Here is a 25,123-nt window from a genome sequence, read left to right as displayed (position 1 = left end):
TAATGGACTGTTTTGTGATCCTATTTTTTTTTACAACGAAGGAGACGGCTCAAGGGCAACAAAAAGAGTGCAGAAAAAAAGCCCGCTACTCACTGCTCCCACAACAGACAAAAGTAATGAGTAGCCAAAAGAGTGAAGATGCTGGTTAACTCTTGCATAAGGGGTTTGGACAGTATAGGGATGAGCTAGAGTGAAAAGTCGAGTCCAGCGGGGCCGCGGGAGGGGGGGAGGCATGCAGTTAGCGCCACAAACTATTAAATTGCCCCTGAAAACCCGGTACGTTTATGAATCTGAACCTTAACAACACCACAGCCCCCCTCCTCCTCCCCGTAACTATGGGTCTGGTCTCGTAGGAGCCAAGGAAGGAAAATAAATATACACAGCCACGGCCGCTTCCGAACAGGCGGCAACGAGGGGATGTCACGGGAACCTGAGACATTGCTGCCTGGCTTCTTTTAGCCTCACGTCTCTCATCACACTCCTTTACTCCTCCTCCTCCTCCTCTTCCTCCTCCTCCTCCTCCTCTTCCTCCTCCTTCTCCTCCTCCTCCTCCTCCTCATCATCATCATCATCATCTTGTTACTTGTTATGATACATCTACCAGCGGGTGGGTAAACTGATGGAAGTTCCACACAGGTGATATAAGAAGAGAGAGAGAGAGAGAGAGAGAGAGAGAGAGAGAGAGAGAGAGAGAGAGAGAGAGAGAGAGAGAGAGAGAGAGAGAGAGAGAGAGAGAGAGAGAGAGAGAGAGACTTAATTAATGGAATATATACATAGGAATACATAGGAAGAACAAACACCAGAAGACCTGGCGGTCTATGGCGAGGGTGTCTGTCTACTACCGCTACTACTAGTAATCTACGTGTGGTAGGACAGGACAGAATAGATGAAGGCTTCTCCCCACCCACCTCTCCTTCCGGCAACGTGCCGGCAGGAAATAGTTAGAAGAGAACACCAAGTGCCTTTAAGGAAGAAAGGGACATGGAAATTTTACAGTAAAGAGAGAAATAAGAGGAAATTACTACCCTTAACTTACGCTACTGGTGACCTAAGCTGTGGGGGAAATTATTAAGTCGTCAGTTTGGCGCCGTGCTGCAGTGTGCTTGGAACATACGAAAAGGGTCAGTAAAATTAATATCCCTGAAGTACTTATCCAATGAAGACTTGAAGCTATTGATACTCTGTGCGCTAACTACGTACTGACGGTGGGAGTCTATTCCAGTGATCGACGACTCTATTATTGAAATAACTTCTGCGCGACAATGAGTATCAGGATAATGAGGTGCGTTTTGCTGCATGTACTTTGGCTTTATTGAAGGAAAACACAAGTATGAGAACCCTAAGGCAGGATTCTTGTGACTAACATGAACACACAAAAACAGGCGCCAAGACAGATCGAGTCGGCGCCTCTCAAAGCACGAGGTAATTACAGGTAAGGTCATAGCGAGCGGTAGGGGGCCAGGTGTGAGGCTTCCACTCCACCTGGCCGAGGAGCAAAGACGGGACAGGTGATGCAGGGGAAGACGAACGAAGCCTGAAGAGGAAGTTTGAAGGAGAGGAAAACTGGCGGGAGGACCAGTGGGTGTAGGGAGCCCCGTAGGTAATGAACTGGGGGCTCGGGGGTGGGGGGTCCGTTGTAGCCAGGAGCGAGCATGTGTCGTCGTCAGGTTTGGCATCACGCGGGGCTGTCGGAAGAGAATGCAAACGTTAAATAGGAAGCTGATTTTTTTTTTTTTTTTTGTACAGCAAGGTCACAAAAAAAAAAAAACACTAGACGCTGCTCCGATGAAAGAAAAGATATTAAGTGCCTGGCCAAAGAGAGGAAGAGAGATCAGTTTCGGAAGAAGAGGTGTCGTGAGGAATTTGGTATTAGCGAGAGGCAGCGGCGACATTAAGGAGACTTGCAAGAATTTACAGGCCAGGGTCCATATTTTCAAATCCACATTTGATAAAGCCTTCGTAGAGGTAGTGGGTACCTCCAGGGATGATATTTTGAGCCTTCCTTCCTTTTGAGGTTCCTCAAGGTTCAGTTTTAGGCCCGCTTTTATTCATTATTTACATCAATGATATAGACAATGCGATAACTAGTAACATAGGTAAATTTGCAGATGACACCAAAATAGGACGCACTATTAGGACAGGGGAGGATGCTAGAGTACTGCAGGAGGATCTCAACAAACTGTCAGCTTGGTCAGAGAAATGGCAGATGAATTTTAACATCACCAAGTGTAGCGTATTTAGTGTAGGAACACGCAACCCATTACACGGGTATAGTTTAGACTCCACAGCGATAGGCAGATCAGTGTGAAAGGGATTTGGGAGTGTTAGTGAACTCTGACCTAAAACTTAGGAAGCAATGTATTAGTACGAGGATTAGGGCTAACAGGGTATTAGGCTTTATTAACAGGACGGTAACCAACAGGAGTGCAGAGGTCATCCTCAGACTCTATTTAGCGTTAGTTAGGCCACACTTAGATTATGCTGTCCAGTTTTGGTGCCCACACTACAGAATGGACATCAACTTGCTAGAATCAGTTCAGAGGAGGATGACCAAGATGATTCAGGGGCTGAGGAACCTCCCATATCAAAATAGGCTGAAACATCTAAACTTACATTCACTAGAAAGACGAAGAGTGCGGGGAGATCTGATAGAAGTATTCAAATGGATCAAGGGTTACAACAAAGGCGATATAAGTAAAATACTGAGAGTTACCCAGCAGGATAAAACACGCAGTAATGGATTTAAATTAGAAAAGTATAGATATAGGAGAGATATAGGCAAGCATTGATTTAGTAATAGGGTGGTGGGGGAATGGAATAGACTCAGCAATCATATAGTTAGTGCAGGGACGATAGCTTGTTTTAAGAGTAGACTGGATAGCTACATGGACGATGATGACAGGTGGCAGTGAGGTGTGGGTGCAGTAAGGAGACAGGGTGCTGGAGCCTACGCCCGTACCGAAGGTAAACGAGGATCAAGCCTCTGCCTGTAACCCCTGAAACTACACCTCACCCACCGTGAGTAGTGGGGGGGATTCTGGAGCTGCCCTGTATAGGCCACTCGGCCTCTTGCAGTTTCCCTATGTTCTTATGTTCTTATTGATAGTTTGGCAAGGCTTCTACACCATGAACGTGAAAAACACTCATGAGAACCGACTAATCTCCTTTGTGGCCTTTGGCGTGAGAGCCGAAAGTTTCTGAATATATGGATCCGGCAGTAAAACAGAAGGCTATGTCATAGAGCTCTCAGGATCGGCACAGACCTACCTAATGTCCCTGTTAGCGGCCAAAGCCATAGCCGCCGCGGCCTCCAAAACCGCCGCCTCGCCCTCCAAAACCGCCGCCTCGCCCTCCATAACCTCCATAGCCACCGTATCCTCCGCCGAACGATGCAATGGCCGGGGTGGCGATCGAGAGCATCGCCACCACCACCGCCACCAGGATCCACAGCAGACGCATTCTTGGGGTGTTGGTGTTGACGAAGGAAGTAGCCAACCTACACTGGTGCCGAGGAGAGCCGCTGCCGCCTTATTATCCCTAGGCTTGTTCCTATCTCTCGATCGATCTATACCAGTAAACACTACCTGCTTGCCTGCCGCCTCGGAGTTCCCGGTTGCCCAGGTGTGGCGCAACACCTGGGCGCCCCCTTTGCCTGGGAAAGTAACAAAAACGTACTTCGGCTACTAAAAATAGAGCTCGGTGGAAATCCTACCCAGGACGCCACTAACAACCTGCTGCCCACCCTCCTGAACTCCTGCCTCCCATGACAACTTTTTTTCCTGCGCAACAAGTGAGTGACTGGTGGTGAACGTGTAATTATACCCAGGACGCGACTAACAAACCCCTGTCTACCCTCCTACACTCCTGCCTTCCATAACATTTTTTCCCGCGTAGTTAAGGATTAAAAAGTGTAGTGAATAAATATAGAGATTGATAGATAGACATAGTTTGATAGAGCTAGCTTAATAGATAGGTATAGATAGATACATGGTTAGACTGAGATAGATAGATAGAAAACTGGATAGATAGGTAGGTAGAGAGTGAGAGAGAGAGAGAGAGAGAGAGAGAGAGAGAGAGAGAGATGGATAAATATACTTGTTATTCTCCGCCTTAGTGTAGCGATGAACTCTTTGATATTTTCGTTGTTCCTCGGTTTGTCTGTCTGTCCGTTAACAAAGTATAAAAAAATATTGACCAACTCATTAAATACACACGAGAACATCATTAGGCGAATATCTCGAACTGATTAACATAAGGTAACAAAACTCCGATAAAAATAGTGAAACTAAAGCAATAGATAGACAAATAGATAAACAGATAGACAGAACATAAGAACATAAGAACGTAGGAGTCTGCAAGAGGCCGGTAGGCCTGTACAAGGCAGCTCCTTTGAACCTAAGCTCCTGTGAATCTAACCCCACCTAATATCACTGTTCATGAATTTATCTAATCTATTTTTTAATGTGACAGTTGTATTGGCACTCACCACATGACTGTTCAGCCTGTTCCACTCATCTACCACTTTGTTAGCAAACCAATTTTTTCCTGTGTCCCTGTTGAATCTCAATTTATCCAGTTTAAACCCCTTACTACGTGTCCTACCCGGTTCTCTTACCAACAGAACCTTATGAATATCTGCCTTATTAAAGCCCTTCATCCATTTATTAACCTCTATCATGTCTCCACGCACCCGTCGCTTTTCGAGAGAATGCAAGTTTAACTGTTTGAGTCTTTCCTCGTATGACAAGTTCCTTAACATCATCTTAGTCATTCTCCTCTGCACCGATTCTAACATTTTGATATTCATTCTATAGTAAGGTGACCAGAACTGAGCCGCATAATCAAGATGAGGTCTAACTAATGCTAAATATAGCCAGAGGAAGACTTCGGCGCTTCTGCACACATTCACGACAATGACTCCCGTCGCCCTCCCGACATCAGCCCACGCGCTGCCAGTTTTGGAATGTCGTGTTGCCATACGTACGTAACGACCATCGTAAGTACATCCCCTTGAGTGCCGACCATAGCCGATGTCGAAACGACGTTGTTACGAAGTTGCTGAGATGACCATCCGACGGCCGTAGCTTATTCTCAACGGGTGACAGATGTCGGGGAGGGCCCCGATTGTTTTGAAATTTCCAAAACTGTCGGCGTGCGGCCCGACGGTGGGAGGCGTTTTCTGAGTCGGGAGAGCGCCGGGAGTCATTGTCGTGAATGTGTGACTGGGTCTTCAAGCCCCCGACATCTGTCACCCGGTGGGACTAGGCTACGGCTGTCGGATGGCCATCTCATCAACGGCGTAACAACGTCGTTTCGACGTCGGCTATGGTCGGCACTCAATGGGATCTACTTACGATGGTCGTTACGCACGTATGGCAACGCGACATTCCAAAACTGGCAGCCCGTGGGCTGATGTCGGGAGGGCGGGGAGTCATTGTCGTGAATGTGACTGGGGCAGTAAGAGAGAGAGAGAGAGAGAGAGAGAGAGAGAGAGAGAGAGAGAGAGAGAGAGAGAGAGAGAGAGAGAGAGAGAGAGAGAGAGAGAGAGAGAGAGAGAGAGAGAGAGAGAGAGACTTAATTAATTGAATATATGAACAGTATCAGGATAATGAGGTGCGTTTTGCTGCATGTACTTTGGCTTTATTGAAGGAAAACACAAGTATGAGAACCCTAAGGCAGGATTCTTGTGACTAACATGAACACACAAAAAATGGCGCCAAGACAGATCGAGTCGGCGCCTCTCAAAGCACGAGGTAATTACAGGTAAGGTCATAGCGAGCGGTAGGGGGCCAGGTGTGAGGCTTCCACTCCACCAGGCCGAGGAGCAAAGACGGGACAGGTGATGCAGGGGAAGACGAACGAAGCCTGAAGAGGAAGTTTGAAGGAGAGGAAGACTGGCGGGAGGACCAGTGGGTGTAGGGAGCCCCGTAGTTAATGAACTGGGGGCTCGGGGGTGGGGGGTCCGTTGTAGCCAGGAGCGAGCATGTGTCGTCGTCAGGTTTGGCATCACGCGGGGCTGTCGGGAGAGAATGCAAACGTTAAATAGGAAGCTGATCTTTTTTTTTTCTATACAGCATGGTCACAAAAAAAAAAAAACACTAGACGCTGCTCCGATGAAAGAAAGGATATTAAGTGCCCGGCCAAAGAGAGGAAGAGAGATCAGTTTCGGAAGAAGAGGTGTCGTGAGGAATTTGGTATCAGCGAGAGGCGACTTCCTTCACCGTGACATTAAGGAGGATACACGTATTTACAGACAAGGGTCCATATTTTCAAAACCACATTTGATAAAGCCTAAAGTATATGTCAGAGAGCTCTCAGGATCGCCACACACCTACCTAATGCCCCTGTTAGCCGCCATAGCCGCCGCGACCGCCGCGGCCTCCAAAACTGCCGCCTCGCCCTCCAAAACCGCCGCCTCGCCCTCCAAAACCACCGCCTTTCCCTCCAAAACCGCCGCCATGCCCTCCAAAACCGCCGCCTTGCCCTCCAAAACCGCCGCCTTTCCCTCCAAAGCCGCCACCGTATCCTCCTCCGCCGAACGACGCAATGGCCGGGCTGGCGATGGAGAGCACCGCCACCACCACCGCCACCAGGATCCACAGCAGACGCATTCTTGGGGTGTTGGTGTTGACGAAGGAAGTAGCCAACCTGCACTGGTGCCGGGGAGAGCCGCTGCCGCCTTATTATCCCTAGGCTTGTTCCTATCTCTCGATCGATCTCTACCAGAAAACACTGCCTGCTTGCCTGCCGCCTCGGAGTTCCCTCTTGCCCAGGTGTGGCGCAACACCTGGGCGCCCCCTTTCCCGGTGAAAGTAACAACAACGTACTTCGGCTACTAAAAATAGAGCTCGGTGGAAATCCTACCCAGGACGCCACTAACAACCTGCTGCCCACCCTCCTGAACTCCTGCCTCCCATGACAACTTTTTTTCCTGCGCAACAAGTGAGTGACTGGTGGTGAACATGTAATTATACCCAGGACGCGACTAACAAACCCCTGTCTACCCTCCTACACTCCTGCCTTCCATAACATTTTTTCCCGCGTAGTTAAGGATTAAAAAGTGTAGTGTATAAATATAGAGATTGATAGATAGACATAGTTTGATAGAGCTAGCTTAATAGATAGGTATAGATAGATACATGGTTAGACTGAGATAGATATATATATATATATATATATATATATATATATATATATATATATATATATATATATATATATATATACATATATATAGTATATATAAATATATATATATATATATATATATATATATATATATATATATATATATATATATATATATATATATATATATATATATATATATATATATATATATATATATATATATATATATATATATATATATATATATATATATATATATATATCTATATATATATATCCTTATCAATTTCTGCAACATTCGCGGTCTCCGTTCTAATTTTCATTCTGTGGAACACCATCTCTCCTCCTCTAAACCTCACCTTCTCTTCCTCACCGAAGCACAGGTTTCTGAGGCTACTGACAGCAACCTCTACTCTGTTCCCTCCTACTATCTCTTTCCTAAATTTCAATCCAAAGCTGGATGTTGCGCCTACGTGCGCAACGACATCACTTGCTCTCGTGCCCACGACCTTGACTCTTCTGAATATTCCACCATCTGGCTAAGACTTCATTGTCATTCTATTACTAAATACATCTGTGCTGTTTATCTCTCACCTAACTCTACTAACTATGTAAAACTCTTTGACTATTTGAACTCTAAAGTGGAGCGCATCTTGACCCACTCTCCCTTCGCTGAAATCTCCATCTTGGGAGATTTCAATGTTCACCACCAGCTTTGGCTTACATCCTCATTCACTGACCAGCCTGGTGAACAAGCCTACAACTTTGCTCTCCTCAACGACCTAGAGTGGTTGGTTCAGCACTCTACTCGCATTCCCGACCGTCTTGGAAACAGGCCCAACATTCTAGACCTCTTCCTTACCTCTAATCCTTCTGCTTACTCAGTCAAACTGTTTTCTCCGTTGGGCTCCTCCGATCATAACCTTATTTATGTATCCTGTCCTATCGCTCCTCTACATCCTCTGGACCCACCAAGGAGGCGATGCTTCTGGCATTTTGCTTCAGCTCGGTGGGACGACCTGAGGATGTACTTTTCCGATTTCCCGTGGAATGATTACTGCTTCCAGGTGAGAGACCCCTCTGTGTGTGCTCTACGCATCACAGAGGTGATTGTCTCTGGAATGGAGGCATACATTCCACGTACTTTCTCTACTCCTCATGCTAAAAAGCCTTGGTTTAATCACGCTTGTTCTCGTGCTATTAAAGATAGAGAGGCAGCTCACAAAAGGTTCCAGAGCCTTCGAACTCCCACTAACTTTGACCTTTACATTTCAGCCCGGAATCGTGCCAAATCTATTCTCCGACTTACCAAAACTTCTTTTATAAATAGAAAATGTCAACACCTTGCTTCTTCTAATTCTTCCCGTGATTTCTGGCATCTAGCCAAAAATATCTCCTCCAAATTTCACTTCTCCTCTTTCCCTCCTCTCCTTAACCCTGACGGCAGCACTGCCGTCTCATCTGTCTCTAAGGCTGAACTCTTCGCTCAAACTTTCTGTAAGAACTCCACCTTGGACGATTCTGGGCATATTCCTCCTACTCATCCCCCCTCTGACTCCTTTATGCCTGTTATTAAGATTCTTCCTAATGATGTTTTCTATGCCCTCTCTGGCCTCAACTCTTAGAAGGCTTATGGACCTGACGGAGTGCCTCCTATTGTCCTTAAAAACTGTGCTTCTGTGCTGACACCCTGCCTGGTCAAACTCTTTCGTCTCTGCCTATCAACATCTATCTTTCCTTCCTGCTGGAAGTATGCCTTTGTACAGCCTGTGCCTAAGAAGGGTGACCGCTCCAATCCCTCAAACTACCGCCCGATAGCTTTACTCTCATGTCTATCTAAAGCTTTTGAATCAATCCTTAACCAGAAGATTCAAAAGCACCTTTCCACTTCTAATCTTCTCTCTGATCGCCAGTATGGATTCCGTAAGGGCGTTCTACTGGCGATCTTCTTGCTCTTAACTGACTCTTGGTCATCCTCTCTTAGCAGTTTCGGTGAAACTTTCTCTGTTGCGCTAGACATATCGAAAGCCTTCGATAGAGTCTGGCACCAGTCTTTGCTTTCTAAACTGCCCTCTTTCGGATTCTATCCTTCTCTCTGTTCCTTTATCTCCAGTTTCCTTTCCGGCCGTTCTATCTCTGCGGTGGTAGACGGTCACTGCTCTTCCCCTAAACCTATCAACAGTGGCGTTCAACAGGGCTCTGTCCTATCACCCACTCTCTTCTTGTTATTCATCAATGGTCTTCTTTCTATAACAAACTGTCCTGTCCACTCGTACGCCGACGACTCCACTCTGCATTATTCAACTTCTTTCAATAGAAGACCATCAAAACAGGAAGTACACAATTCCAGACTGGAGGCTGCAGAACGCTTAACCTCAGACCTTGCTATCATTTCTGATTGGGGTAGAAGGAACCTTGTGTCCTTCAATGCCTCAAAAACTCAATTTCTCCACCTATCAACTCGACACAATCTTCCAAACACCTATCCCCTATTCTTCGACAACACTCAGCTGTCACCTTCTTCAACACTAAACATCCTCGGTTTATCCTTAACTCAAAATTTCAACTGGAAACTTCATATCTCCTCTCTCGCTAAATCAGCTTCCTCGAGGTTGGGCGTTCTGTATCGTCTCCGCCAGTTCTTCTCCCCCGCGCAGTTGCTATCCATATACAGGGGCCTTGTCCGCCCTCGTATGGAGTATGCATCTCACGTGTGGGGGGGCTCCACCCACACAGCTCTTCTGGACAGAGTGGAGGCTAAGGCTCTTCGTCTCATCAGCTCTCCTCCTCCTACTGATAGTCTTCTACCTCTTAAATTCCGCCGCGATGTTGCCTCTCTTTCTATCTTCTATCGATATTTCCACGCTGACTGCTCTTCTGAACTTGCTAACTGCATGCCTCCCCCCCTCCCGCGGCCCCGCTGCACACGACTTTCTACTCATGATCATCCCTATACTGTCCAAACCCCTCATGCAAGAGTTAACCAGCATCTTCACTCTTTCATCCCTCACGCTCGTAAAGTCTGGAACAATCTTCCTTCATCTGTATTTCCTCCTGCCTACGACTTGAACTCTTTCAAGAGGAGGGTATCAGGACACCTCTCCTCCCGAATTTGACCTTGCTTTTGGCCATCTCTTCTGATTCTTTTATGGGAGCAGCGATTAGCGGGCTTTTTTATTATTGTTTTTTTTGTGCCCTTGAGCTGCCTCCTTTGTTGTAAAAAAAAAAATATATATATATATATATATATATATATATATATATATATATATATATATATATATATATATATATATATATAGAGAGTGAGAGAGAGAGAGAGAGAGAGAGAGAGAGAGAGAGAGAGAGAGAGAGAGAGAGAGAGAGAGAGAGAGAGAGAGAGAGAGAGAGAGAGAGAGAGAGAGAGAGAGAGAGAGAGAGAGAGAGAGAGAGAGAGAGAGAGAGAGAGAGAGAGAGAGATGGATAAATATACTTGTTATTCTCCGCCTTAGTGTAGCGATGAACTCTTTGATATTTTCGTTGTTCCTCGGTTTGTCTGTCTGTCCGTTAACAAAGTATAAAAAAATATTGACCAACTCATTAAATACACGCGAGAACATCATTAGGCGAATATCTCGAACTGATTAACATAAGGTAACAAAACTCCGATAAAAATAGTGAAACTAAAGCAATAGATAGACAAATAGATAAACAGATAGACAGAACATAAGAACATAAGAACGTAGGAGTCTGCAAGAGGCCGGTAGGCCTGTACAAGGCAGCTCCTTTGAACCTAAGCTCCTGTGAATCTAACCCCACCTAATATCACTGTTCATGAATTTATCTAATCTATTTTTTAATGTGACAGTTGTATTGGCACTCACCACATGACTGTTCAGCCTGTTCCACTCATCTACCACTTTGTTAGCAAACCAATTTTTTCCTGTGTCCCTCTTGAATCTCAATTTATCCAGTTTAAACCCCTTACTACGTGTCCTACCCGGTTCTCTTACCAACAGAACCTTATGAATATCTGCCTTATTAAAGCCCTTCATCCATTTATAAACCTCTATCATGTCTCCACGCACCCTTCGCCTTTCTAGAGAATGCAAGTTTAACTGTTTGAGTCTTTCCTCGTATGACAAGTTTCTTAACCCTTAATCATCTTAGTCATTCTCCTCTGCACCGATTCTAACATTTTGATATCCATTCTATAGTAAGGTGACCAGAACTGAACCGCATAATCAAGATGAGGTCTAACTAATGCTAAATATAGCCAGAGGAAGACTTCGGCGCTTCTGCACACATTCACGACAATGACTCCCGGCGCCCTCCCGACATCAGCCCACGCGCTGCCAGTTTTGGAATGTCGCGTTGCCATACGTACGTAACGACCATCGTAAGTACATCCCCTTGAGTGCCGACCATAGCCGATGTCGAAACGACGTTGTTACGAAGTTGCTGAGATGACCATCCGACGGCCGTAGCTTATTCTCAACGGGTGACAGATGTCGGGGAGGGCCCCGATTGTTTTGAAATTTCCAAAACTGTCGGCGTGCGGCCCGACGGTGGGAGGCGTGGTCTGAGTCGGGAGAGCGCCGGGAGTCATTGTCGTGAATGTGTGACTGGGGCACGCTCCTTGAAGAGAGAGAGAGAGAGAGAGAGAGAGAGAGAGAGAGAGAGAGAGAGAGAGAGAGAGAGAGAGAGAGAGAGAGAGAGAGAGAGAGAGAGAGAGAGAGAGAGAGAGAGAGAGAGAGAGAGAGAGAGAGAGAGAGAGAGAGAGAGAGAGAGAGAGACTTAATTAATTGAATATATGAACAGTATCAGGATAATGAGGTGCGTTTTGCTGCATGTACTTTGGCTTTATTGAAGGAAAACACAAGTATGAGAACCCTAAGGCAGGATTCTTGTGACTAACATGAACACACAAAAAAAGGCGCCAAGACAGATCGAGTCGGCGCCTCTCAAAGCACGAGGTAATTACAGGTAAGGTCATAGCGAGCGGTAGGGGGCCAGGTGTGAGGCTTCCACTCCACCTGGCCGAGGAGCAAAGACGGGACAGGTGATGCAGGGGAAGACGAACGAAGCCTGAAGAGGAAGTTTGAAGGAGAGGAAGACTGGCGGGAGGACCAGTGGGTGTAGGGAGCCCCGTAGTTAATGAACTGGGGGCTCCGGGGTGGGGGGGTCCGTTGGGTAGCCAAGAGCGAGCATGTGTCGTCGTCAGGTTTGGCATCACGCGGGGCTGTCGGGAGAGAATGCAAACGTTAAATAGGAAGCTGATTTTTTTTTTTTTTTTTTTTTGTACAGCAAGGTCACAAAAATACCAAAAAAAAAAAAAAAACACTAGACGCTGCTCCTATGAAAGAAAAGATATTAAGTGCCTGGCCAAAGAGAGGAAGAGAGATCAGTTTCGGAAGAAGAGGTGTCGTGAGGAATTTGGTATTAGCGAGAGGCAGCGGCGACATTAAGGAGACTTGCAAGAATTTACAGGCCAGGGTCCATATTTTCAAATCCACATTTGATAAAGCCTTCGTAGAGGTAGTGGGTACCTCCAGGGATGATATTTTGAGCCTTCCTTCCTTTTGAGGTTCCTCAAGGTTCAGTTTTAGGCCCGCTTTTATTCATTATTTACATCAATGATATAGACAATGCGATAACTAGTAACATAGGTAAATTTGCAGATGACACCAAAATAGGACGCACTATTAGGACAGGGGAGGATGCTAGAGTACTGCAGGAGGATCTCAACAAACTGTCAGCTTGGTCAGAGAAATGGCAGATGAATTTTAACATCACCAAGTGTAGCGTACTTAGTGTAGGAACACGCAACCCATTACACGGGTATAGTTTAGACTCCACAGCGATAGGCAGATCAGTGTGAAAGGGATTTGGGAGTGTTAGTGAACTCTGACCTAAAACTTAGGAAGCAATGTATTAGTACGAGGATTAGGGCTAACAGGGTATTAGGCTTTATTAACAGGACGGTAACCAACAGGAGTGCAGAGGTCATCCTCAGACTCTATTTAGCGTTAGTTAGGCCACACTTAGATTATGCTGTCCAGTTTTGGTGCCCACACTACAGAATGGACATCAACTTGCTAGAATCAGTTCAGAGGAGGATGACCAAGATGATTCAGGGGCTGAGGAACCTCCCATATCAAAATAGGCTGAAACATCTAAACTTACATTCACTAAAAAGACGAAGAGTGCGGGGAGATCTGATAGAAGTATTCAAATGGGTCAAGGGTTACAACAAAGGCGATATAAGTAAAATACTGAGAATTACCCAGCAGGATAAAACACGCAGTAATGGATTTAAATTAGAAAAGTATAATAGATATAGGAGAGATATAGGCAAGCATTGGTTTAGTAATAGGGTGGTGGGGGAATGGAATAGACTCAGCAATCATATAGTTAGTGCAGGGACGATAGCTTGTTTTAAGAGTAGACTGGATAGCTACATGGACGAGGATGACAGGTGGCAGTGAGGTGTGGGTGCAGTAAGGAGACAGGGTGCTGGAGCGTACGCCCGTACCGAATGTAAACGAGGATCAAGCCTCTGCCTGTAACCCCTGAAACTACACCTCACCCACCGTGAGTAGTGGGGGGGATTCTGGAGCTGCCCTGTATAGGCCACTCGGCCTCTTGCAGTTTCCCTATGTTCTTATGTTCTTATTGATAGTTTGGCAAGGCTTCTACACCATGAACGTGAAAAACACTCATGAGAACCGACTAATCTCCTTTGTGGCCTTTGGCGTGAGAGCCGAAAGTTTCTGAATATATGGATCCGGCAGTAAAACAGAAGGCTATGTCATAGAGCTCTCAGGATCGGCACAGACCTACCTAATGTCCCTGTTAGCGGCCAAAGCCATAGCCGCCGCGGCCTCCAAAACCGCCGCCTCGCCCTCCAAAACCGCCGCCTCGCCCTCCAAAACCGCCGCCTCGCCGTCCATAACCTCCATAGCCACCGTATCCTCCGCCGAACGATGCAATGGCCGGGGTGGCTATCGAGAGCACCGCCACCACCACCGCCACCAGGATCCACAGCAGACGCATTCTTGGGGTGTTGGTGTTGACGAAGGAAGTAGCCAACCTGCACTGGTGCCGGGGAGAGCCGCTGCCGCCTTATGATCCCTAGGCTTGTTCCTATCTCTCGATCGATCTATACCAGTAAACACTACCTGCTTGCCTGCCGCCTCGGAGTTCCCGGTTGCCCAGGTGTGGCGCAACACCTGGGCGCCCCCTTTGCCTGGGAAAGTAACAAAAACGTACTTCGGCTACTAAAAATAGAGCTCGGTGGAAATCCTACCCAGGACGCCACTAACAACCTGCTGCCCACCCTCCTGAACTCCTGCCTCCCATGACAACTTTTTTTCCTGCGCAACAAGTGAGTGACTGGTGGTGAACATGTAATTATACCCAGGACGCGACTAACAAACCCCTGTCTACCCTCCTACACTCCTGCCTTCCATAACATTTTTTCCCGCGTAGTTAAGGATTAAAAAGTGTAGTGTATAAATATAGAGATTGATAGATAGACATAGTTTGATAGAGCTAGCTTAACCCATCTGATCCCAACATATTAAAACGCTTTTCAAATCTCATAATACTTTGTTGTGTTATTGCAAATGCTTTAATTAAGAATGAGAAACCATTGATTGATCAATTGTTTATATCATGTAGGCGTAATAGGCATGACTACATATGTAGTCATTGGGCCCATGTAGGAAAAAAAAATCCTTTCTATGTAAAAGAATACCCCTTTTTCCAAACTACGAATATTACATTATTTTCTTATTATACTATGTAATTTAACGTGTTTAAGGTTAATACTTGGCATTTGGATACATAAAAAACTTACCTATATTCAAGGTGTATTTATTTCACAAAAAATTAGATCATAGTACATATCTTTGTGCTTATACTTATAGAGGTATCTATTTGCATGAAATCAATATTACAAAACAGTATTACCCCCACACACACAAATGAATACCCCAGAATGTAAAAGAAAATACTACAAAGAATCTAGGTGTAAATATTTCTTGTTTTCAATAACATTTTTAACCTCAAACCATGTAACAAGAGATACATAATGCAACCGTAATATGATTCCTTACAATGCTAAAGAAATATCTTAGCTCTGAATATTCCTTGCTACAAATAGTACTGTTGTCAGGAAAATATTACAAAGAAAATAATGAAAATAATATATAATGTGATACTAAGCTGCTTCCTTGTAATGATCAAAGTTCCTTCTCATTCCGAATATGATATAACATTACAACACCTGTCAGATATTTTATTTCTCATGGTACTTCTGAAAGCATTCATTTAGGTGCAAGGATTTGTTGCATTTCACACATTGAATTCTGCAGTTTCTCTTGCATACTGCGCAGCGTCGAACTGGGCAGCTTTGTGGGTAGTGATTTCGATTGTCTGTCCTTACCTCTGCAGGAACAGAGAATGATGGACCAGGTCGTGAGTCAACACTTGTTCTTGGCTTGGACTTCTTCAGCATTACAGCTACTAAGCTTCTCCGGAAGTCTTTCTGTCTTGATTCACAGTTTGTTGTTAACTGGTAGATACGCCAGCTGTATACAATTGCAATGTTTATTGCATTGATCAGCAAAGGCCAGTACCATTTTTTCCCTCGAATTGTTGGCCTATAATCTGCCAAAGCCCTGTCTACTAGATCTACTCCACCCATTCCTGCATTATAACAACCAACAACATGTGGTTGAGACACCATAACTACTCCTTTATTCTTCACCCTTCGCTTCACCTGTCTAATTGGCTCCACTCCAACAGCATTACTACAAAGGGTTACGACTGAGTTGTCATTCCATCTAACCATCTCTACATTGCCATCTGATTTGTAATCAAAAGAGCCTCTGTCAGTCTTTTTCATGTCGTTGTTTGTCTTCAGTGGGCATCCTTTCATACGATTTTCTCTTATAGTACCAGTAGCCCTGTATCCAAGATTTTTTAGGTCTGCTACCAAATCGTAGGATGTAAAAAAGTTGTCAAAGTATATGTGGTGGTAAGCTGGGTTTTCACACACTTTTAGACAGTCCATAACAGTTCGTGTCCCTAGTGGATCTTTGCATGCATTATCTGTTTTTCCTTCATATACAGCAACTTTGTATGGAAGTCCACATGAACTAGCAATTACCCAACATTTATAACCAAATCGAATTGGCTTCCCTCTAATAAACTGTTTGCATGGATGTCTCCCAAAATATGGTACCATGGACTCATCTATGCTTAGATTTTCATGTAGCACTCCAAACATGAGCAAAGACTGATTTAGTAATTCATATAATGGTTTGATTTTTGACATTTTGCTAGAGCCAAGGGACTGATTATCAGCTGCGTGAAGGACACTCTTGATCTTTTGAAAACGATTACGACTCATAGTTTCAGCAGTTGCTGGGCATGACAGATCAGGTGATTTGCTCCAATATTCTTTTTCACTTGTGCGCATGTTGTAACCAGAGAGAAGAAGCAAACCTATGAAATTGTACATTTCTTCCTCTGTTATTTGAAAATCTGGCATGTTCTTGTCTCTGTTAGCATATTTATTAGTCTCGCAAACCAGATGATCAAGCATATTCTGAAATACTTTAACAAAAACTGTCCACTCAGAAGCCCCAGCAAGACTAGGGGATTTTCCTAGAAGCAACTGTTTTGCACTTTCATGCTTGTCTTCATGTAGATCAATCCTAGGAGATATGTGGCTCCTTTTCCATTTTGGCAGACTGCTTTTCTGCTTTTTTCTTGATGTATTAGGAGGAAATTCCTCATCAGATTCCTCATATATCACATCAACTTCACCTGCAACTTCTTCTGGCATCAATGCTTTATCTTCTAAATTTTCATCATCAAGCTGTTCTACATCACTGCCTTCACCCCCAGCTGGTGGACCAGTAATTAAGATATCAGCATCTCCTTTTATATTCTCAACAGCATCAATGGCATCTCTCAGGAATCTGTAGGAAGTAACTTTTTGTCCATAAAACCTTCCGGTCTCCATGCTACACTCCTGAAAAAAAGTAAAATAAATACATTAGATACACTGAAGTGGTGGCACATATTTAGAATCATCTCAGAAAATAGTAAAATATTATAAGTAATATGTATTTGTATAAAGAAAGCCAAATAAGAGGGAGAATAGGCTACCAAAGTTCAGCAACTGATGGCAACATGAGTGAATATGCTATTGCCGGCCTGGGACCAATGACTACATTTGTAGTCAATCATTTTTTTACTTACCTCAAGTGCAGAAAATAGAAAGACTAATTTAGGAAAGTCTTGTATGTGCTTCCACTGACATCCAAGAAGAGAGTGATGAAGTGACACCTCCCTCACGGCTCTCACTGGGACACTGTGAAGGCTGGAATAGGAAGTGGTGGAATACCGCAGAAAACTTAAAAATTGTAATTTTTCTAACAACTGCGAAATGCAGGGATACCTCGTAAAAAGTACCACTCGTGCAATTATAAGTTTTAGAGGAGTTAGATATCTGACTCATAACCCTGAAACAGTAAATGGATATCAATTTTACAAATGGGAGGATTCTAAATATCATGACTACATAATACGTAGTCATTGGGAAAGTATGGGTTAATAGATAGGTATAGATAGATACATGGTTAGACTGAGATAGATAGATAGAAAACTGGATAGATAGGTAGGTATATATATATATATATATATATATATATATATATATATATATATATATATATATATATATATATATAGATAGATAGATAGATAGATAGATAGATAGATAGATAGATAGATAGATAGATAGATAGATAGATAGATAGATAGATAGATAGATAGATAGATAGATAGATAGATAGATAGATAGATAGATATATATAGAGAGAGAGAGAGAGAGAGAGAGAGAGAGAGAGAGAGAGAGAGAGAGAGAGAGAGAGAGAGAGAGAGAGAGAGAGAGAGAGAGAGAGAGAGAGAGAGAGAGAGAGAGAGAGAGAGAGAGAGAGAGAGAGAGAGAGAGAGAGAGAGAGAGAGAGAGAGAGATGGATAAATATACTTGTTATTCTCCGCCTTAGTGTAGCGATGAACTCTTTGATATTTTCGTTGTTCCTCGGTTTGTCTGTCTGTCCGTTAACAAAGTATAAAAAAATATTGACCAACTCATTAAATACACGCGAGAACATCATTAGGCGAATATCTCGAACTGATTAACATAAGGTAACAAAACTCCGATAAAAATAGTGAAACTAAAGCAATAGATAGACAAATAGATAAACAGATAGACAGAACATAAGAACATAAGAACGTAGGAGTCTGCAAGAGGCCGGTAGGCCTGTACAAGGCAGCTCCTTTGAACCTAAGCTCCTGTGAATCTAACCCCACCTAATATCACTGTTCATGAATTTATCTAATCTATTTTTTAATGTGACAGTTGTATTGGCACTCACCACATGACTGTTCAGCCTGTTCCACTCATCTACCACTTTGTTAGTAAAGCAATTTTTTCCTGTGTCCCTCTTGAATCTCAATTTATCCAGTTTAAACCCCTTACTACGTGTCCTACCCGGTTCTCTTACCAACAGAACCTTATGAATATCTGCCTTATTAAAGCCCTTCATCCATTTATTAACCTCTATCATGTCTCCACGCACCCGTCGCTTTTCGAGAGAATGCAAGTTTAGCTGTTTGAGTCTTTCCTCGTATGACAAGTTCCTTAACATCATCTTAGTCATTCTCCTCTGCACCGATTCTAACATTTTGATATCCATTCTATAGTAAGGTGACCAGAACTGAGCCGCATAATCAAGATGAGGTCTAACTAATGCTAAATATAGCCAGAGGAAGACTTCGGCGCTTCTGCACACATTCACGACAATGACTCCCGGCGCCCTCCCGACATCAGCCCACGCGCTGCCAGTTTTGGAATGTCGCGTTGCCATACGTACGTAACGACCATCGTAAGTACATCCCCTTGAGTGCCGACCATAGCCGATGTCGAAACGACGTTGTTACGAAGTTGCTGAGATGACCATCCGACGGCCGTAGCTTATTCTCAACGGGTGACAGATGTCGGGGAGGGCCCCGATTGTTTTGAAATTTCCAAAACTGTCGGCGTGCGGCCCGACGGTGGGAGGCGTTTTCTGAGTCGGGAGAGCGCCGGGAGTCATTGTCGTGAATGTGTGACTGGGTCTTAAAGCCCCCGACATCTGTCACCCGTTGGGAATAGGCTACGGCTGTCGGATGTCCATCTCATCAACGTCGTAACAACGTCGTTTCGACGTCGGCTATGGTCGGCACTCAAGGGGATGTACTTACGATGGTCGTTACGCACGTATGGCAACGCGACATTCCAAAACTGGCAGCCCGTGGGCTGATGTCGGGAGGGCGCCGGGAGTCATTGTCGTGAATGTGTGACTGGGGCACGCTCCTTGAAGAGAGAGAGAGAGAGAGAGAGAGAGAGAGAGAGAGAGAGAGAGAGAGAGAGAGAGAGAGAGAGAGAGAGAGAGAGAGAGAGAGAGAGAGAGAGAGAGAGAGAGAGAGAGAGAGAGAGACTTAATTAATTGAATATATGAACAGTATCAGGATAATGAGGTGCGTTTTGCTGCATGTACTTTGGCTTTATTGAAGGAAAACACAAGTATGAGAACCCTAAGGCAGGATTCTTGTGACTAACATGAACACACAAAAAAAGGCGCCAAGACAGATCGAGTCGGCGCCTCTCAAAGCACGAGGTAATTACAGGTAAGGTCATAGCGAGCGGTAGGGGGCCAGGTGTGAGGCTTCCACTCCACCTGGCCGAGGAGCAAAGACGGGACAGGTGATGCAGGGGAAGACGAACGAAGCCTGAAGAGGAAGTTTGAAGGAGAGGAAGACTGGCGGGAGGACCAGTGGGTGTAGGGAGCCCCGTAGTTAATGAACTGGGGGCTCGGGGGTGGGGGGTCCGTTGGGTAGCCAGGAGCGAGCATGTGTCGTCGTCAGGTTTGGCATCACGCGGGGCTGTCGGAAGAGAATGCAAACGTTAAATAGGAAGCTGATCTTTTTTTTCTTTCTATACAGCAAGGTCACAAAAAAAAAAAAAAAACACTAGACGCTGCTCCGATGAAAGAAAGGATATTAAGTGCCCGGCCAAAGAGAGGAAGAGAGATCAGTTTCGGAAGAAGAGGTGTCGTGAGGAATTTGGTATCAGCGAGAGGCGACTTCCTTCACCGTGACATTAAGGAGGATACACGTATTTACAGACAAGGGTCCATATTTTCAAAACCACATTTGATAAAGCCTAAAGCATATGTCAGAGAGCTCTCAGGATCGCCACACACCTACCTAATGCCCCTGTTAGCCGCCATAGCCGCCGCGACCGCCGCGGCCTCCAAAACTGCCGCCTCGCCCTCCAAAACCGCCGCCTCGCCCTCCAAAACCGCCGCCTTTCCCTCCAAAACCGCCGCCATGCCCTCCAAAACCGCCGCCTTGCCCTCCAAAACCGCCGCCTTTCCCTCCAAAGCCGCCACCGTATCCTCCTCCGCCGAACGACGCAATGGCCGGGCTGGCGATGGAGAGCACCGCCACCACCACCGCCACCAGGATCCACAGCAGACGCATTCTTGGGGTGTTGGTGTTGACGAAGGAAGTAGCCAACCTGCACTGGTGCCGGGGACAGCCGCTGCCGCCTTATGATCCCTAGGCTTGTTCCTATCTCTCGATCGATCTCTACCAGAAAACACTGCCTGCTTGCCTGCCGCCTCGGAGTTCCCTCTTGCCCAGGTGTGGCGCAACACCTGGGCGCCCCCTTTGCCGGTGAAAGTAACAACAACGTACTTCGGCTACTAAAAATAGAGCTCGGTGGAAATCCTACCCAGGACGCCACTAACAACCTGCTGCCCACCCTCCTGAACTTCTGCCTCCCATGACAACTTTTTTTCCTGCGCAACAAGTGAGTGACTGGTGGTGAACATGTAATTATACCCAGGACGCGACTAACAAACCCCTGTCTACCCTCCTACACTCCTGCCTTCCATAACATTTTTTCCCGCGTAGTTAAGGATTAAAAAGTGTAGTGTATAAATATAGAGATTGATAGATAGACATAGTTTGATAGAGCTAGCTAATAGATAGGTATAGATAGATACATGGTTAGACTGAGACAGATAGATAGATATATATATATATATATATATATATATATATATATATATATATATATATATATATATATATATATATATATATATATATATATATATATATATATATATATATATATATATATATATATATATATATATATATATATATATATATATATATATATATTTATATATATATATATATATATATATATATATATATATATATATATATATATCTATATATATATCCTTATCAATTTCTGCAACATTCGCGGTCTCCGTTCTAATTTTCATTCTGTGGAACACCATCTCTCCTCCTCTAAACCTCACCTTCTCTTCCTCACCGAAGCACAGGTTTCTGAGGCTACTGACAGCAACCTCTACTCTGTTCCCTCCTACTATCTCTTTCCTAAATTTCAATCCAAAGCTGGATGTTGTGCCTAAGTGCGCAACGACATCACTTGCTCTAGTGCCCACGACCTTGACTCTTCTGAATTTTCCACCATCTGGCTAAGACTTCATTGTCATTCTATTACTAAATACATCTGTGCTGTTTATCTCTCACCTAACTCTACTAACTATGTAAAACTCTTTGACTATTTGAACTCTAAAGTGGAGCGCATCTTGACTCACTCTCCCTTCGCTGAAATCTCCATCTTGGAAGATTTCAATGTTCACCACCAGCTTTGGCTTTCATCCTCTTTCACTGACCAGCCTGGTGAACAATCCTACAACTTTGCTCTCCTCAACGACCTAGAGCAGTTGGTTCAGCACCCTACTCGTATTCCCGACCGTCTTGGAAACAGGCCCAACATTCTAGACCTCTTCCTTACCTCTAATCCTTCTGCTTACTCTGTCAAACTGTTCTCTCCGTTGGGCTCCTCCGATCATAACCTTATTTCTGTATCCTGTCCTATCGCTCCTGTACATCCTCTGGACCCACCAAGGAGGCGATGCTTCTGGCATTTTGCTTCAGCTCGGTGGGACGACCTGAGGATGTACTTTTCCGCTTTCCCGTGGAATGATTACTGCTTCCAGGAGAGAGACCCCTCTGTGTGTGCTCTGCGCATCACAGAGGTGATTGTCTCTGGAATGGAGGCATACATTCCACGTACTTTCTCTACTCCTCGTGCTAAAAAGCCTTGGTTTAATCACGCTTGTTCTCGTGTTATTAAAGATAGAGAGGCAGCTCACAAAAGGTTCCAGAGCCTTCGAACTCCCACTAACTTTGACCTTTACATTTCAGCCCGGAATCGTGCCAAATCTATTCTCCGACTTACCAAAACTTCTTTTATAAATAGAAAATGTCAACACCTTGCTTCTTCTAATTCTTCCCGTGATTTCTGGCATCTAGCCAAAAATATCTCCTCCAAATTTCACTTCTCCTCTTTCCCTCCTCTCCTTAACCCTGACGGCAGCACTGCCGTCTCATCTGTCTCTAAGGCTGAACTCTTCGCTCAAACTTTCTGTAAGAACTCCACCTTGGACGATTCTGGGCATATTCCTCCTACTCATCCCCCCTCTGACTCCTTTATGCCTGTTATTAAGATTCTTCCTAATGATGTTTTCTATGCCCTCTCTGGCCTCAACTCTTAGAAGGCTTATGGACCTGACGGAGTGCCTCCTATTGTCCTTAAAAACTGTGCTTCTGTGCTGACACCCTGCCTGGTCAAACTCTTTCGTCTCTGCCTATCAACATCTATCTTTCCTTCCTGCTGGAAGTATGCCTTTGTACAGCCTGTGCCTAAGAAGGGTGACCGCTCCAATCCCTCAAACTACCGCCCGATAGCTTTACTCTCATGTCTATCTAAAGCTTTTGAATCAATCCTTAACCAGAAGATTCAAAAGCACCTTTCCACTTCTAATCTTCTCTCTGATCGCCAGTATGGATTCCGTAAGGGGCGTTCTACTGGCGATCTTCTTGCTCTCTTAACTGACTCTTGGTCATCCTCTCTTAGCAGTTTCGGTGAAACTTTCTCTGTTGCGCTAGACATATCGAAAGCCTTCGATAGAGTCTGGCACCAGTCTTTGCTTTCTAAACTGCCCTCTTTCGGATTCTATCCTTCTCTCTGTTCCTTTATCTCCAGTTTCCTTTCCGGCCGTTTTATCTCTGCGGTGGTAGACGGTCACTGCTCTTCCCCTAAACCTATCAACAGTGGCGTTCAACAGGGCTCTGTCCTATCACCCACTCTCTTCTTGTTATTCATCAATGGTCTTCTTTCCATAACAAACTGTCCTGCCCACTCGTACGCCGACGACTCCACTCTGCATTATTCAACTTCTTTCAATAGAAGACCATCAAAACAGGAAGTACACAATTCCAGACTGGAGGCTGCAGAACGCTTAACCTCAGACCTTGCTATCATTTCTGATTGGGGTAGAAGGAACCTTGTGTCCTTCAATGCCTCAAAAACTCAATTTCTCCACCTATCAACTCGACACAATCTTCCAAACACCTATCCCCTATTCTTCGACAACACTCAGCTGTCACCTTCTTCAACACTAAACATCCTCGGTTTATCCTTAACTCAAAATCTCAACTGGAAACTTCATATCTCCTCTCTCGCTAAATCAGCTTCCTCGAGGTTGGGCGTTCTGTATCGTCTCCGCCAGTTCTTCTCCCCCGCGCAGTTGCTATCCATATACAGGGGCCTTGTCCGCCCTCGTATTGAGTATGCATCTCACGTGTGGGGCTCCACACAGCTCTTCTGGACAGAGTGGAGGCTAAGGCTCTTCGTCTCATCAGCTCTCCTCCTCCTACTGATACTCTTCTACCTCTTAAACTCCGCCGCGATGTTGCCTCTCTTTCTATCTTCTATCGATATTTCCACGCTGACTGCTCTTCTGAACTTGCTAACTGCATGCCTCCCCCCCTCCCGCGGCCCCGCTGCACACGACTTTCTACTCATGATCATCCCTATACTGTCCAAACCCCTCATGCAAGAGTTAACCAGCATCTTCACTCTTTCATCCCTCACGCTCGTAAAGTCTGGAACAATCTTCCTTCATCTGTATTTCCTCCTGCCTACGACTTGAACTCTTTCAAGAGGAGGGTATCAGGACACCTCTCCTCCCGAATTTGACCTTGCTTTTGGCCATCTCTTCTGATTCTTTTATGGGAGCAGCGACTAGCGGGCTTTTTTATTATTATTGTTTTTTTTTTGTGCCCTTGAGCTGCCTCCTTTGTTGTAAAAAAAAAAATATATATATATATATATATATATATATATATATATATATATATATATATATATATATATATATATATATATATATATACAGAGAGAGAGAGAGAGAGAGAGAGAGAGAGAGAGAGAGAGAGAGAGAGAGAGAGAGAGAGAGAGAGAGAGAGAGAGAGAGAGAGAGAGAGAGAGAGAGAGAGAGAGAGAGAGAGAGAGAGAGAGAGAGAGACAGAGAGAGAGAGAGAGAGAGAGAGAGAGAGAGAGAGAGAGAGAGAGAGAGAGAGAGAGAGAGAGAGAGAGAGAGAGAGAGATGGATAAATATACTTGTTATTCTCCGCCTTAGTGTAGCGATGAACTCTTTGATATTTTCGTTGTTCCTCGGTTTGTCTGTCTGTCCGTTAACAAAGTATAAAAAAATATTGACCAACTCATTAAATACACGCGAGAACATCATTAGGCGAATATCTCGAACTGATTAACATAAGGTAACAAAACTCCGATAAAAATAGTGAAACTAAAGCAATAGATAGACAAATAGATAAACAGATAGACAGAACATAAGAACATAAGAACGTAGGAGTCTGCAAGAGGCCGGTAGGCCTGTACAAGGCAGCTCCTTTGAACCTAAGCTCCTGTGAATCTAACCCCACCTAATATCACTGTCCATGAATTTATCTAATCTATTTTTTAATGTGACAG

At 44.6% G+C, this 25,123-nt stretch overlaps 2 protein-coding genes across 2 annotated transcripts; both read right to left on the bottom strand.

Annotated features, from left to right (window-relative positions):
- Positions 1-1,287: 1,287 nt before the first annotated feature.
- On the bottom strand, positions 1,288-17,145 carry LOC127008581 (piggyBac transposable element-derived protein 3-like). Its single transcript, XM_050880793.1, has 3 exons — positions 14,067-17,145; positions 3,268-3,359; positions 1,288-1,685 (listed from the first exon to the last, which is right to left on the bottom strand). Exon 1 carries the CDS (start codon positions 16,964-16,966, stop codon positions 15,413-15,415), a length of 1,554 nt encoding a protein of 517 aa, XP_050736750.1. The 5' UTR covers positions 16,967-17,145; the 3' UTR covers positions 1,288-1,685; positions 3,268-3,359; positions 14,067-15,412.
- On the bottom strand, positions 5,619-23,043 carry LOC127008800 (uncharacterized). The gene is made up of 3 exons (XM_050881200.1): positions 23,038-23,043; positions 20,440-21,112; positions 5,619-6,016 (listed from the first exon to the last, which is right to left on the bottom strand). The coding sequence occupies exons 1-3, from the start codon at positions 23,041-23,043 to the stop codon at positions 5,742-5,744; spliced, it is 954 nt and encodes a 317-aa protein (XP_050737157.1). The 3' UTR covers positions 5,619-5,741.
- Positions 23,044-25,123: the final 2,080 nt, after the last annotated feature.

The sequence above is a fragment of the Eriocheir sinensis genome, chromosome 38 (genome assembly GCF_024679095.1).
Source record: "Eriocheir sinensis breed Jianghai 21 chromosome 38, ASM2467909v1, whole genome shotgun sequence".
Taxonomy (NCBI): domain Eukaryota; kingdom Metazoa; phylum Arthropoda; class Malacostraca; order Decapoda; family Varunidae; genus Eriocheir; species Eriocheir sinensis.
Note: the sequence above shows the minus strand (reverse complement) of the source record. Positions and strands in the feature narration are given on the sequence as shown.